This window comes from Drosophila willistoni (assembly GCF_018902025.1).
Source record: "Drosophila willistoni isolate 14030-0811.24 chromosome 2L unlocalized genomic scaffold, UCI_dwil_1.1 Seg168, whole genome shotgun sequence".
In the NCBI taxonomy this organism is placed as follows: domain Eukaryota; kingdom Metazoa; phylum Arthropoda; class Insecta; order Diptera; family Drosophilidae; genus Drosophila; species Drosophila willistoni.
In genome coordinates, this window is record NW_025814047.1 from 152,757 (window position 1) to 168,707 (window position 15,951).

At 33.6% G+C, this 15,951-nt stretch overlaps 1 protein-coding gene across 1 annotated transcript; it reads right to left on the reverse strand.

The window, feature by feature from the left end:
• Positions 1–554: 554 nt before the first annotated feature.
• Positions 555–3,154, reverse strand: LOC6643275. Its single transcript, XM_002066195.3, has 5 exons — positions 3,044–3,154; positions 1,958–2,115; positions 1,230–1,896; positions 767–1,160; positions 555–684 (listed from the first exon to the last, which is right to left on the reverse strand). The coding sequence occupies exons 1-5, from the start codon at positions 3,146–3,148 to the stop codon at positions 680–682; spliced, it is 1,329 nt and encodes a 442-aa protein (XP_002066231.1). The 5' UTR covers positions 3,149–3,154; the 3' UTR covers positions 555–679.
• Positions 3,155–15,951: the final 12,797 nt, after the last annotated feature.

The following is a 15,951-nucleotide window of genomic DNA, read 5'->3' on the forward strand; positions in this document are numbered from 1 at the left end:
AAAGAATATTAAAAATTCGTGCCATTTAGCAACGCATTTCGGCGAAAAATTCAAACAATCTTCAATGAACTAGAAAAAAGATTCGGATGGTGTTTAAAATAAATCTATTAAAAGGTATTTCTAGATTTGATTTTATGCGAATTTTTTTTAGACGTAATTCGGTCTTGAAATGATTGCTAGATTGTTATACAATACAATAGTAGAAGATGAACAAAAGTATAAAATTTTCGTATATTTATAAATGTTTTATTTATATTTTATAATTGCAGTAATTGAACTTATTTACATATGAATTGTATGTACAGCAAATTAAACAAAAATCTAATTTTAGTAATAAATGATTCACTTTATGACATGTTATTATTCCCCCCATGGTAGATAGACCATTCTCCTTCTTCTCCTCCTTTCCCCCAGTTGTGCTCTAGGACATTCGCTCAGTCTTAAACGATGATTTAAAAAGAAAACTATGGCAAAATTTTAATGGAATTATTACAAATTGGCATAATCTCATTAAATCTCTGTTAATTAACAATTACAATTAATGCATAGAAAAATGGCTGCATTATACATTGGAAATGCATTCCACATATCCGTATTTGAAGACCTTTGACTAAACAATCATTAATATCTAAGGCTAGACGATGAATAAATTACTTTTCCGTTTCACCAACAAATCATGTCATTCTGTAGAGAGAAAAAGAGAGGGAGGCAGAACATAAATTCATTAATAATTGTTGCTAACTTCAAATGGATTTTATATATTTACCATGAGCACTGATCAGACTACGTGCATCCCAAAGAGAGAGCTGTGACTGTGAGAGGCGATGCTGGGAAGGATAGAGCTTGTAGGGGAAATACGAATGATGGAATGTGGCGATGGGCATGGGTTGGGTGGGCTGCAGGAACTGCTGTTGTTGATGCTGATGTTGTTGCTGGAGATGTTGCACAGAGATTTTACGGGCTATTTTCGACTCCTTTTTGCTGGCCTTGTTAACACTATTGGCTGAGGGGCAATTCGTTTGCTTCGAAGACTTGATGAAGTTGGGAATGCGTGCCAGTAGACCACAATAATATGGATCATCTTGCTTCTTGCGTTGCTGTTGCTGATGCAATTGCTTTTGCATCTTCTTGTCCATGACCAAACCAGCCTCATAATCCGGCTAAGATAGTGACGTAAGAAGTTACTTCAATTAGTTTGACGATGATTTGCTGAGAACAAATGAACTCACCTTGGGTACATATGGACTCTCATTGAGGAATGCAGCACTAAACAGACTGCGTCGTCCCTTGCTTGAGGAATTACTCGAATTCTGGGAATTCTGTGAATTTTGTGAATCATCGGAGGCTGCAGGTGTTGGATATATGAGTCCCACTTGACTCTCTATGGTCGAGTAGGGATCTTCACTGCTTTGTGTCAATGGCACTCGCATGCCCAGAGCATCCATCGATTTGGGTAATGCTTGCAGGCGACTCTTCAACATATCCATGGCCACCACATTCACCACCAGTATCCAAACTGGTGTATTGATTAGATTATTATTTGACTTGACCAGCGAAACGGCCGACAGACACTGCCTCTCCAGACGTCCACGTTCTGGATAGTTGCGAGCAAACTCTCGATTGATATTCGTCTGAAATTTCTTCATATCAAACAGTTTGGCTGTTATACCCGCCGAGGTCAGAGACATTTGTGGCATTTGCATTATGTCGGCACCAATCACAGTCTCCTCATTGCCCTGCGATGTGCTATTCACAAAGATGTTGCTCTTGCCATAACGTTTAATGAATATATTGCCAATGTCATCCATTTTGATTTTAAAACCATCGCCAATGGATTTCTTGATCACTTTCGTTTCAGAATCTCTCATAGGATTCTCAAAGCCATTGAGACCAATGCTGCAATAGGATCAAATTGTTATTAAAACTCTAATCATAATGATATGTGGATCTAACTTACCGCACACCATCGAAGCCATGTTTGGATCCATTTATGGTTATCACAGAGGAGCGAGCATAGGCCTTGGCCACACGACGATTCTTTTCAAACACAATTATTTTGGCCCAAATTTCATCATCGATTTGCTCCCATTTGGTTAAAACTTCGTTAATGTGATCCTAGAATGGAAAATTAATCAATTGATATTAGAATAGTTACGAAAAAAATACAGAAAGTCTTGATGATATGTTAAGTAAAGGGAAAAAACTAGAGCAGATTTTATATACTTCTAATAAAGCTCAAAATATCTTACTCCGATAAAGCTAATATTTAAAAATTCTGCTAAGACCTGTTATTCTATATTTAAATTTCCATACATGCATATATATTTGTACATATATTATTTAATGTATATTTGTTTTTTGAGTTAGTATCTATTTCTCATATTCATATTCTCATATTATCAATCAATTCTTTTCAAATTGAACGTTAAATTATACAATTGTTTGCGTCTTTTGTTTTTAAAAATAATTATACAATATTCTTTTTTTACTTCATTACATTTATTAATTTAATGCACTTTTACAAATGAGCTATAAATTGAAACAAAATGGAAAAAATTGAAATTCATAGAAAGAATATGTAAAATAAATAAATTCAAATTAAAATTAAGAAAAGTATTTCATATTTAGTATCCCAATGATTATATAGAATTTGCCAAAACATTTAATTGGAAAAGAATCTTTTAAAAATCGTATAAATTTATTTTTTAATACCTAACCTATCTTTAACCCTTTTTATTTTAGTCATCTTTCGAAAAAGTTTTTTGGTTTTTTTAATTTTATACAAAAATGTTTGTGTTATTCGGCTTTAGTTAGTTAGTTTAGTAAGTTTATTTTATAAGCTCTAGTCCGAATTACTCTAGAACAAAATCTTTTTGTAAAATATATGCATATAATGGGTAACTTGCTCTTTAAGTAAAGTTTTTCCATTAACATTTATTGAATATTTCAAGTGAATATTATATTTATTCATATTTTAGTTGAATCAGCAATATACTTTCTAAATTTAGTATATATAATAATATATGTAGTTTTTAATACTCACTCTAAACAACTTTTCGCGATCATGCCAAACATCTTCCTCTTGCTCTTGGCCAATGGCATCCAAATTGTCCAAGGAACGTGATATGATCTTGCGGCGTGAAATCATCTTGTTCTGTTCTAAAGATTTTACAGAGCGGAATAGAGAGAAAAGAGAATAAGTTTTTTTTATTTTTTCAAAATTATTATATAAAATAATTGCGACAGACAAAAGTTCTATAGCAAATGGAATTAAGTTCTCCAGATTTGATTTGATCTAAGCAAACTAAATTACACCTTGGCGTAGTAGTGAGTGAGAGGCAGACAGACTAATCCCCCCTCTCTCTATTGGTGATGAGATTATTAAGCAATCAGCCCAATCAATCTGCAAAAAGCCAATGAACTTGGCCAAAAAGCCAAAAAACAAAAAACAAACAAACAAACAAACAAAAACACAAGCCAAAATCTGTAGTCGTATTCACCAACTGCCTACGCAATAATTGAAATTACAATTGACCAATGTCACCTTGTAGGATTGAATCGAATAAACCATTTAATATATATATATATATATATATCATTTTGCATTTTTTCAATGCATTGCATTTCAATTGGCACGGCTAGTTGGGTTTTTTTTTGTGTATTTTCTTCTGTTCAGTTTCAAAGTCAACGTTTTGTGACAAAATCAAGTGGCAAATGACAGTTTTACCACTTGGCATGTCAGGTGTATTCCGTAGATACGTGATTGGCATACAATTTACTTGGCCAAATACAATATTTACTGCGATTCATCAATACCAAAATACCTGAAAATGTGTGTCAACCTGCCTCTCCTAGCCAAACAATTGGCAATGAAAGTGAGTCTTCAGTTAACGTTTAGGTTGGGGTAGTGAGTCGGGGAGGAGGAGGAGTAGTAGCCACCCCAAAATGAACACATTTCTAAGCAATTTTAGGTCTAATTAAGGTCACTTCGTGTGGTGTAACTTTAATTTTAAAGACGCATAGACTGGTGTGAGGGGGCGATCGTGCTCTAATTTAAATGTTTCTTCAATTACCCGGAATTGTTCATGAGTAATTTAAGAAGCAATTCTCGCATTTCATTGAACCCACCGACCGCCCTGAACTTTCTATTTGTCTCAAAAGTAATGTAAAGCGTTGGCGGGTTTCTTAATTAGCCACCAGTCGTTGTCAGTTTGGCCATAAAAAAAGAACAAAACTTGATCAATGTCACGCTCTGACTTGGCAATAGCCGACTGTCTTGATAGAATTCTGATTCTATGCTGACCTTTTTTTTGGTTTTCGAATATATTTTGTCTATAGCAATAACGCCCACAAGGCTTAGGGGCAATTTAGTCAGTCAGCAGACAAACTACGCAAATTATTCAACAAATTTTCAAACCGCGAAAAAATAAAAAAACCGTCGTCGCCAATAAAAAACACTTTGGATGAGCCATCTGTGAAGTTTTTGCCATATAGGTACAACTCGGAAAGTTACTACGAGAGGAGAAAATTAAGATTTATAGTCTTAAATACAATAGGAAGCTCCCAATTTATCAGGTTGTTGAGAAAAGTTAATCGGAGTAATCTAGATATCTGCTTAATGATGGTCCTGTTTAGGGGTTCTAAATTTTCATTCTTTTATCCTGCTTTCTGTTTGCTGTTTCTATTTCTGTAAGGCGTATCTTTTTTCTCTTCAGGAGGTCCTTGTTCTATGGTTTAATCATAGTTCTTATGTTATCAAACTGTGTATAGGATTTTCTTCTTTACATAGTCCATATAAAATTTATCATAAGAACTTCGAAAAAGTGTTTTTTCTCAAACTTCAAAACTTGTTTAAAACATAAATCAAATCAATATACCATTTAAAAAATATTGGGCATTGGATAGACCTTAACATAAATATATTTTGTGTATGTTCGTTGGAATTATTAATTCTTAATTCAGTAGAATTAATTCTTAATTTAGTAGCAAATCTAGTTAAGTCGTTTCTATCTCTATCTGTGCAGCTTCATTCCCTTTGTGAGTAATATAATTTATAATTTATATTTTATTGTATTTTTTAGAGCCAAGACTATTACAATTTTACTTTATCAAGCTAAGAGCTTGCAGATTTGTAGAATTTGGAATCTTGATAATAAAATAAGTTTGCAATACTATGAAAAGATTTTAGCATATTACTACAAGCTGTCCTGGCCTACCAATCCCAACCAATTCGGGGGACCATGAGGGATAAATTGCCGAACAAAATATATAAATAAGATAATAATATTTCTGGATTTTCTGTCTAAGGCCATAACGTGAGCACACTTTTAGCATTTTAATTTGTACAAAATCCACTAAGAATAATTAACAAAAAAACAAAGTATAAGTGGTATTAAGATCTCCTTAACTATTTATTTAAAAAACAATTTCAATTTTAATTGATTGAAATGTTCAAGTAAATTGTGATCGAACATGGCTGAAACATTTTAAAATCGTGTTTGTCGAAGCAAATAAAACTCGTGACAATTGGCTCAAAGATAACGTTAAGAAACCATACTAATCTCTTGTCTGTTTCTTACTTGTGCCATAAATAACTTACATTTTCATAGCTTTGTTAGCATTATTTCAATTGTGAATTCACAATCGAAAATGTATATAGAATATATCTATATATTAGTAGCAACATTATTGCTCTTCATATCTATGTGGATCTTGGCCCAAAAGTTAACTTATTATGACATTTTCGGTGTGGGCATTGTCTCTTACCAAGCCCCCAAGAAACAAGCCAAAAAATATATATGCAAGTATGTATGTAGGTATTTGTGTCTGTATGTGTCATTGTGTTGTATGTATTGTAGACCAACCTATAGTACCTACTATCTGGCACTTGGTTTTTCATGATGTTGCGTGCCCAGTTTTTCTTTCCATCTAACAATATGTAATTTTGAATTTTCCATTTCATTTTTGGTAGCTGCTCTGCTCACATGAGACAAAAATAAAAGTAAGTAACTAAGCAAAGAGCCAAGTCATAATCATAACAACATTCAGACATACATACATATACACAAGTGACTTTATTTATTTCTTTTTGTTGGTGTTTCTTTGTTTGTTGTGCAAACAATTAATTTTTGTATCTTTTTATGACTGGAAGTCAACCGAAATGAAATTAAATGAAATGAAATTAAATCACATCGTCGCCGCTGTCGTCGTTGTTGCTGTTGTTGTTGTTATTGTCGCTGTCGTCGGTAGCCAATTGAAAAGAAATTTTCAAGTCAACGCCAGACAATGGCCATTAAAATGATTTTTATACTTTTTGTCAAATGCTGAAAGATCTTGTTTAATATATAATGTCAAATTATATGTATTTAAAAATGCCCCACCACTCGATGTAATTGATGAGGCTCTGGCCATAAAAGCCAAGTATATGGCTTAGAATGTCATATATATAAAACAAAAACAAAAAAAAACCTCAAAAACCAAAAATATATGAAATGAAATGTACGTAAACTTGTTTTAGCAATTTTTATTTTGCAGCAGTAAGCCGGACATGTAACGTATGGTTAAAAAATGCGATCGTTCAGTTGAGTTCATATTGTTGGCAGCTTTCAAGGTTGCTGCCATTATAGCCAAGAATTGTATTGAGCCCAGAACATAGGCAGCTGCAGCAGCAACAGATTTGGGTGTGGGTCTCCATTTTAGGTTGACACGCGCTCACTGACACCGTTGGTTTTTTTTTTTTTGAAAGGCGCCCAAATGCAACTAGTTGGTCTGTTTGTCTGTCTGTCTATCTGTCTGTCTCTCCCTCTTTATGGCACATGGCAGTTGCGCAATTTGCGGCATGATTCATAAACCAATTAAGCAACTACCGAACTATATCAACAATGCCAACAGAAACGAACTACTATACACAGACAGTGGTCAGCAGTCGAATAATGACAACAAGAGCAAGTTAAGCGGCTTAGGCAAAGACCAAGATTGACTTCCTTCTGCGCAGGAATCGAACGAACGGCCTTGAGATGGCATGTACGAAAGGAGAATGGAGGAGAACTCACTCACTCACTCACTCACTCACTCACTCACTTGCTCTCTCAGTTAGTCACTGGTTCACTCACTCACGCACAGAACAGTTTTGTGTTTACGGGGTTTAAAAATAAAAATTCTAACCTTGAAGCGGACTCTGTGGGCTTACATAATTAATTGCAATCGACGAACTGCGGGGCATGGTTGCTGCCTTGGCATGCGGAAAACTTGCTGCCCTAGCAAAATAAAAAAAAAAAGCGAAAAAAAAACGAAAGACTTAAGACACGAACTGGTGCCTGGCTGCTGGCGAACTTCAATCGACAGCGCTCACTGTGGCATCTCAATTAGCACTTGATGCACTTTGAAAAGGCAACTTTAAAGTGACCGATAATTAAATATTTACCTCTCATCAACTAGAAAATAAATATAATTTATTTATTTTTTTTTTGTTTTGTTGTCATGTAATAAGTGTTTATTTAAGTTTTGTCAGAGAAAATGCCAAATAGTTAATTAAATTTGGTTGCTGTTATTCATTTTATTTGTTATTGTTGTTGTGGTCGCTTTTGCTGCTGCTGCTTTTTGTATGCGATCATCGTCAAAAAATAACAACAAATTGGCTCTAAGCTTTTGGTGAAAAGAACCGACATGAAATGAAATGCTATGCGTATATATTATACAATATATATTATATATATATGTATATATACAACAGACAAAGAACGACAACGACAAAGAGCAACAAAAAAAAAGGCAGACAACGTTGGTTGGCTTTTTTTTTGGTTTGCTATTGACGTAGGAGCTCCACACAAAACTTAATCACATCTCTTTAAAATAGAAGATGAAACAGTCAGAAAATCATCATTTCAGAAATCGGAATGTTGGGCATGTTTAGCGCATAGAGGTGAGGATGGTGGTGACCTCCATGTGGCTGATGATATATTTGTGGGCTTCATTAATAGTACGTAGAAGTAGAAAGAGTCAAAGAAGTTCTTCTTTTTTTTTCTGAGTCATGAATGAAACGTGCCGGCCTGAAGACAAAAATGTAATTCATATCTTTACACTGACTCCAATTGTTAGAAATAGACTTTAATGGTAAGATTTATTCATCAGCTGATGCCTAAAAATAAGTATATATAACTTGATACTTTGATTTGATTTTAAATGGTACTATAACTAAAATTTCTAGTCATAATCTTGATAAACCAGAAATTGAAAGGAAAGGGAATTTTTTTTCGAAATGAAATTATAAATTCTTTTATCTAATGGAACTTGTTTTGCTTTTGTTATATGCTAAATATTTGCTTACTTTGCTCTTGCTCTTATTATGGCATATGAGATCAGATTTTGGTTTGATTTCTGCTGATCTTTTATGCACTAGAGACTACATGGCGTATGCTTAATGCAAATAAGTTTAAGTTGCCCTTAATTTAATTTCAATGGAATCTGTTCTATATGGCTTTCTTTCTATGGGTTTATTTCAGACTTTCTTCTACTTTTGCTAACTTTTCTTATATATATACATGGAATTTAGCTCTACTTTTTGTTTTGTCTGATCTTTGATTATCTTTTTGCTTTCGTGTCATTTTATGCACTTGGTATGTGCAATGCAATGAATGAGCTTTTGCTGGCTGCTCTGTCACTTTGATGTGCATGTCTAGCTGATTACATCATATGCGTCATCAGCAACATCACCAAAAGCAGCAGCTGCAGCAGCGGCAACATCATCACCAGTGGCAAGAGTGGCAAGAGTTTGTGGTTTGAAAATCGGCACACGAAAATTATAAATTCCGATTTTGTTTTTTTGTTCACTTGCATTTTTCTTTCCACTTGGCTTTCATAATATTTTCACTTATTTTTCACCGCTTCTTCTTTGTCGTTGTCTGCTTCTTTGCCCCTGCGGCTGTTGCAACGGGTGTTGAGAATTCTCACCAGGAAGGCGTGAAAAAAAAGAAAGACCAAGAAAGACAGGTCCAAAAAAAATAAAGAAAAAAACAAAAAATGAGTTGCACACGAAATGCCTTCGACTTTGACTTCCGCTTTTATTTTCATTTTTTCCATTTTTTTTTTTTTGATTTGCCATTGTTATTGTTGTTGTGCCTATTGAGTGATTATTATTATTTTTATAACCATCATTGTTTATTACTGTTTAAATTACTTGCAGAAAAAATTATTATGATTTTGTTGTTGAGTTTTGCTTTGGTTTAAGCCTTGGAATACAACAGAGACAAGAATCTGAAGAGGTTTTTTTTCTTTTTGTTGTTATTATTTTTTTTGACTAGCTAATTAAATGTTGCTCGTGTTTGTGCTTAGAATTTTGTTTTTTTCTGACAGCAAATCATTTCAATTAGTCATTCGCTTCAATCAATTTGGTTATGTTAATTTTGCAGTTAAATTGCTGACATTGCAATTGACATTTCTATGATTTAAATGAATCACAATAATTACATCATACTGATTGAGTGTGGCTATATAAACATAAATGTGTCCAATTAATGGCATATAAAAGATCTCTCTAACAAAAGGGCATGCTCTTGGCTCTTAATTGGGATTTCAATTGTATACAATTCGGTTTCAATTTCAATTATATAATTGTATAGAAAATGAGTTAACCAAAAATTCTAAGACAAACAAATTCAGGGGCAAAAGTCTTAAAACGATTTTGTCATTGACTAAACCGATTTGAGCTTCAAGTATCGAACGAATGTAGGCCAAGTTCTGTTAATTAAGCCGCTTTCGCTAGCCATGCAAATGAGCCGCAAATTGAAAGGAGTTCAAGCCAGCAGATGTGGCAAATAAACAACAAGAAAAATAAAAAACAAAATTTGCATGAGAAGCAGCAAAAGCAAACGCAGCGGTTCACCTTTTTCTCATAAGCCAATGAACCTCTTTCGAGGGGATTCTCAGATATTACGTTATATATACATATATATGCGACATAGATCATTCCGATATAAAGGCAGTGACTGTCATTTCAATGATTTTATTACGCATCTTTTATATATATTTTTTTCTTCTTGAGTTCTTCAGCTGTTTCTTGTCATTTAAAGCAAAGATTAAATCGCTCATAAAATATCTTTACTTCAAGGCAACCAAAAAAAAAAAAAAAATGTCGCTTTTGGTTAATGAAAATACATATACAAGAAAATATGAAATTATATTAAATTGAAATGCTAATCGGCGTGTAAATTAAGCACACGCATAAGTAAAACGGGTTTTACCATACCCAAAAACCATGCCATGCCATGCCATGCCACACAAGGTTGACCAAAAGACAACAACAACAATCAAAGAGCCAACAACAATAAAGCGAATTTCCTTTTGATTGCACTTTAATGCGTTAGTTAGTATAACTATTATACAAAATAGAGGCTTAGTTTTCTAGCCAAAGAACCTTTTGTTTGTGCTTTTTGCTGTGGGGCAAAACAAAAGACTCAAGCAACGAACTTGAATTCACTGTAATTTACATGGAAATTTCAAGACCTGATATGCCATACAGTTTATTTAGGTTTTACGGTTTTTATTTCACACTCATGGACAACAACTAGTTGTTGCATATATACTATATATCATATATATATGAATAAGTATATACATATGTATGTATCTATATTATGGTGCTTTTAGCTAATTAAAAATACCCGAACATTTTTGAAATCATTCGATAATTTAGCTGCCAATCAATACTAAGTGCAGACGACTTTTAATTAGCAACTGAACGACTGAATGTTTGAAATGAATGACAAATTGTTTTAAAGTTAAATGCCAAGGTCGTTGTCGAGACTTACCCTTAGTGTAAATTAATAAGTTTATCCGTTTAAAAAACTTTCGTTGCTCCCACAATCAATAAATGTTTCTGTTTTGCTCTTTTTATCTTCTAATATTCTACAAATTGATTTAAATTCTATTGTGGTGTTTTTTGTATAAAGAGTTATGTTTGTTTGATTTTGGTTTTTTGGCACAACACTCGCGACGCTAATAACGACGACTACGACGGCTGCTGTGGCTCTTCTTTAGCAATTTGTTTTCTTTTTTCTCTTCTGTTTGGTTAGTAAGAATTATTATTTTGTTGTTTGTTTTTAACACCTTTGAAAAAAGGTTTGTTAATAGGGGGGTTAATGCCGAGGAAGCGCGTTCGAGAACCGTTCGCCTCAAGCTGCGTATTTCAACTGGCCCAAGTAACGGTGAGCCAGGCCAAAAGACGGCCACAGCCGCAGCCAGAGTCACAAGCCACAAGCCCAAGCCACGAGCCACGAGCCACGACAGAAACAACAAAACAAAAAAACCCGAAGACCTGGCCAAAAAGCACGACCGAACGGGCTTAAACCAATATCTGCATTCATATTGAATCTCAGTTGCCAGGCAACAGCGAAGCTTTAAGGTTGCTTCTGCTCTCGCTTGCTCCCTCTCTGCCTCTCTTTCTCTCTCTCCGGGGATTCTCTATTATCCAAGTTCTTTTAGCATAAATTATATATGCAGCTATAAATAGTCTAGGGTTCAATTGCTCAGCAAAAAATATTGAAAAAAAAAAAACAATTTATTTATCAACAATTTGTTCTTTGGGGCGTGGGAATTAGTTCTATTTAATAATTTTTTTTCTCTTATTTTTGATTTATATATACTCTGTTTTTTGCGGATGTTCATTTGGGTAATTCCCCCACTATACGTCTTTTTGTCTAGTAACAACAAGCTTCTTTATTTGGTCATCCATTTGATTAAGCCAACTTTGAGCGACATAATTCAGCGTGGTTTCCATTATGGCAAATTGTCTTATATGGCTAGCGGGGGGTAATGTTCAAATGCAATTTATTTGCTAAATATTTGAAATTGAAAATGTTTTCTGTCTATGCTTACCCCATAGATAAATGACTCATCTATGCATAGAATTTGCTTAAATGGGAGGTGTGGCAAATCTATTGTTGAACTATAAAAATCAATTAACATTTTAAAATATGCATACATAATTTGGACAGAACAGCGGAAGGCAATTGCAATTAAATAGAAAAGGTCTTCATTTTGGCATTGTTTAAATAAAAAACCTACTAAATCATTCAATATTTTAGCTGCTAATGATTGGCACAAGGTGGGGATCTTTTTGGTTTTGTTTATAGGAAGGTGCTAAATCCGTTTTGTGCACTTCTCATTTTGTGTATTTGGCTTGATTAATTTAAAGCAATCAACAAATGTTAATCAATGTTAAAAAGGAGTCTTGGCATTCTGTTCACAAACAACACATGAAAAACTGTCAAGATTTTTCCTTTTAAAGCTTTTTAATATAGTGTCTTAATTTTTATTTAATTTGGTCATGTCATTTAAAACTACATAGTAAAAAGCGCCGTTTAGACACGTGTGCAACAAAAATTAACAACCCATCCATCTTATAACATAAATTTAAATTAAGAGAATTTTTAATGAAAAAAAAAAGACTTAGTCAGAGATACTCTTTCTGTTGATGTAAAGAGTCTAATGCACTGAAATTGGCAAATTACTCATTCGCTCTGAAAGTGTGTATATGATATACTTTACCTTTTTTCAACGAAGATATGATAATTGATGTCTTTGTTAAAGTTTTGCATTGTAAACCAACTAATAAAACCTGTAATAAAATCTATTTAAGGAAGTGCCCTTAACACATTCTTGGCAAGGTTATATCGAGTTGAATGAAATAAAATTGGTTTGTGCTCTTTTACTGTAGCACATATAAATGTAGAAAAACTGAATGACCCTCTAAGCCGTTCGTTCTGCCTTTGATTCGAAAATTATTTTCTGCCAATTCTTAAATTTTTGATTAATTTTAACAAAATTTATTCTTAGTAAAGTTTTTTCTTCTCAATATCAACATTTTCCGTAAACGAAGCAACTGAAGGACCGAAAGCCCTTGGTATTATACCGCTAAAACTTTCATTCAATAATCCCAAAAACGTTTTTAAAGCCATAAAGTCTTTAAAAAACAGGCGAACATCGATTTTTATAAACAAACTTGTGTCTTCCTTTTCTTCCTATTGCCAATTATAAAGTTGTTCGATCAGGCCGCAGTTAAGCAGACAGTTGTATAAGGACTTGAAGACTTAATGATTGCAATTCTGTAGCTAAATATTTATAGTTTTTTTTTAATTATGAAGGCATTTAAGATAGATACGTATTTAACACTCCCTAGAGACCGATTATGAGGAATAATGAACTCACATTTAAAAATAAAAAATTAAAATTACTTCAAAATTTTAATCAACATGATTCAAGCATAGGTCCGAAATGGGTACATAGCTTAAAATTGTATATAGGCATCCAAGCTTGATTCACGAGCTTGATCCATGATATCGAGATAAGCTTGAACTTATATTTTCACTAAAACTTACAGTAGGGCATTTATGTACAATTTTGACAGAAGAGTAAAAAGGCTTTCATCAGCCATTACAAAACCGACAGAAAAGAAGCAGAAGTCTTTTCGGCACACAATTTGTTTCATTGAAGTAAAATCAAGGTGTTCGAACGATTCCCCGACTGGGTTAGGAGTAAGGAGTACACCAAATTCATTTAAGCTTTTCTTTGACAAGTTTAGATACCATTTTAAGAAGTTAATAAACTAAAGAGTCGTACTATACATGGTTTTTCAAAAGGGCTTTCATAGATCCTTCGGATCCTTCCTTCACCTCGTTGATATGTTGGCGATCTGTTGACCTCGATGGTCGTCCGGGGCGCTCCAAGTGTTCAACACGCTCCCGACCCTCTTTGAAGTACTTGTACCGCTAATAAACATTTTTTTGCGACATAGTAGAATCACCAAAGGCATTCCGCAACATCTTCAATGTTTCCACAGCCGAAATTTCATTCCGCAAACTAAATTTGATCTGCTCAATCCAATCAGACATTGTAAAAATCACAAAATGCACTCTTGGTCGATTGGTACACACAAGCGTAAATAGAATACTGATAATGACATTCACATGAAATTAGGACCAGATGTTACTAGCAATCCTGCCAACGCAAGGAAAAAATCACTAGCCCGAAATGTTAAGCCCGCGAAGTTTGAATTGATGAGTCTTACCTTACTTTTTGCCCACATTAGTACATGCTCAATGTATCTATTATTCTATAAAAATTACATATTTGTTTACTAATTATTTAACAAATCTACAAAACATTAATGTAAATGCTGCTGCAGGACATGGATAAAGTGGAGTTAAGTTAAAATCGTATTGCCAGTCCATCCAGTCTGTTTATGCCAATAATGCTGACTGTCATGAATTGCATATACAAAATGAAGGCCAAAAGACTAAGAATTTTTGTTTTTTCTTTAATGGTTAACCACAAACTGCTTGGTCAGTCAAATTGGTCAGTTTAACTTAGACACTTTCGAAGGACAGATGGCCGCCCGTTCAGAGTAAGCAATTGATCAATGATTTTTGGTTTTTTTTTTCACTTCTTGTAAGATCAAAAATGACAAGTTGAATGAATTAGTTTGCTTTCTTGTCAAGTTACATTTCTATATTCCTCTCGCTGAGCTAAGACAAGAAGAATGCGAATAGGTTTAGTTTATTTTTCGCATTATAAATAGAAATTTTCAAGTGTCCGGCTGTCATAATCACAATAATCATGGATATTCAATCAAAAGGCAAAACGTCAAAGCCAAAGTACAGAATGAAACACTTCAATGTGGTAATAATTGCTCAAGAATGCTACTACTACTACAACTATTCATATCCATAGTCATCTATATGTATGAAGGTACCTAAATATATACATATGTATGTATATATATCTAACCTGGGCCAACCAACAATATGTTGTAATCCAAATATAATTTTCAGTTTGCTGCTGGGTAATTTTCGTTTTCGTTTTTGTTATTTTGTTATTGTTTCTTGCTATTTCAATTAAAAAATGGCAACAAACAGTTAAGAGCTCAGGTGAATGGTTTAGCACTGAACAACAACAACAACAACAGCAGAAAGAAACAAAAAAATGTCTATATGTACATAAAGCAAATTGTTTTGGCCATAGCGGACCAACGAACGACCTTGCTACATAAAAACAGAAACTAACAATAATAAAAACAACAACAAAGCCACGCAACCACAAAACAACAAAAACAAAAAGCATGAGGAAAAAATTTGAATAGAAACGGCTGGAAAAATTTGCAATAAACTATTGTAGAAATAATAAAACAAAAAAAAAATTACAAGCGCCAACTTGAGAAACTCCACATAATTCCAAATGTCTAGCAGATTCTGAATGTTTAGCTATTACTTTTGAGTTCTTGACAGATTCTGTTTTGTCTCATTAGATAAGAGGTTCTAACATGCCTTTTGCTACTTTGTTTTTCAAAGAGATTGACTTCGAATTGGGCCTAAATGGAGTTGCCTGCAGACTGCCATTTATTTCTAAAATGCATTATTCAATTGTATATTATTTATGATTTTATAATATGTGTACTTCCTTAGGGTTGGGGTATAAGCTTATAAGCAACTTTTAACACAATTACCTAAAATAACAAAAGGCGAGAAACTATTAATAGCCAAATAAACACTTTACCATAAAAACGTTGAACTCATTGTACTCCAATGAAAATGAAATCCGGAGAATCAGTTTTTTTTTGTGAATAGTAAGACTATGAGGTTGAGTTTTTAGTAATTAAATTAAGATGCTTAGGCAATTCATAATTGTTGATACAATAGAACACTTTAAAGTCGTTGCTCCGAATTTTGTATTCCACATCGATCTGTGGGAGGTAATGCTTAATTGGCTATCCTGATCTAAACCAAAATTCCACTTAAAGAAAGGACGAAATGCCGGGAATAACTCGGCCATGCCGAAATTTGTATACCCTATCAAGTTTGTTTTGTTATTCTTTCATTATCTACAGGCGTCAGTGCAATTCTTTTTTATCTAAAAAGTTGGATTTCAGCAAAAGAACAGGTGACAAAATTACGATGGAGC

Coding starts and splice junctions, on each gene's coding strand:
- LOC6643275 (XM_002066195.3), bottom strand. CDS start 3,148: ATGATTTCACGCCGCAAGATCATATCACGTTCCTTGGACAATTTGGAT. Junction 2,116..3,043: donor ATCGCGAAAAGTTGTTTAGA/GTGAGTATTAAA, acceptor TTTCCATTCTAG/GATCACATTAACGAAGTTTT. Junction 1,897..1,957: donor CATGGCTTCGATGGTGTGCG/GTAAGTTAGATC, acceptor ATCCTATTGCAG/CATTGGTCTCAATGGCTTTG.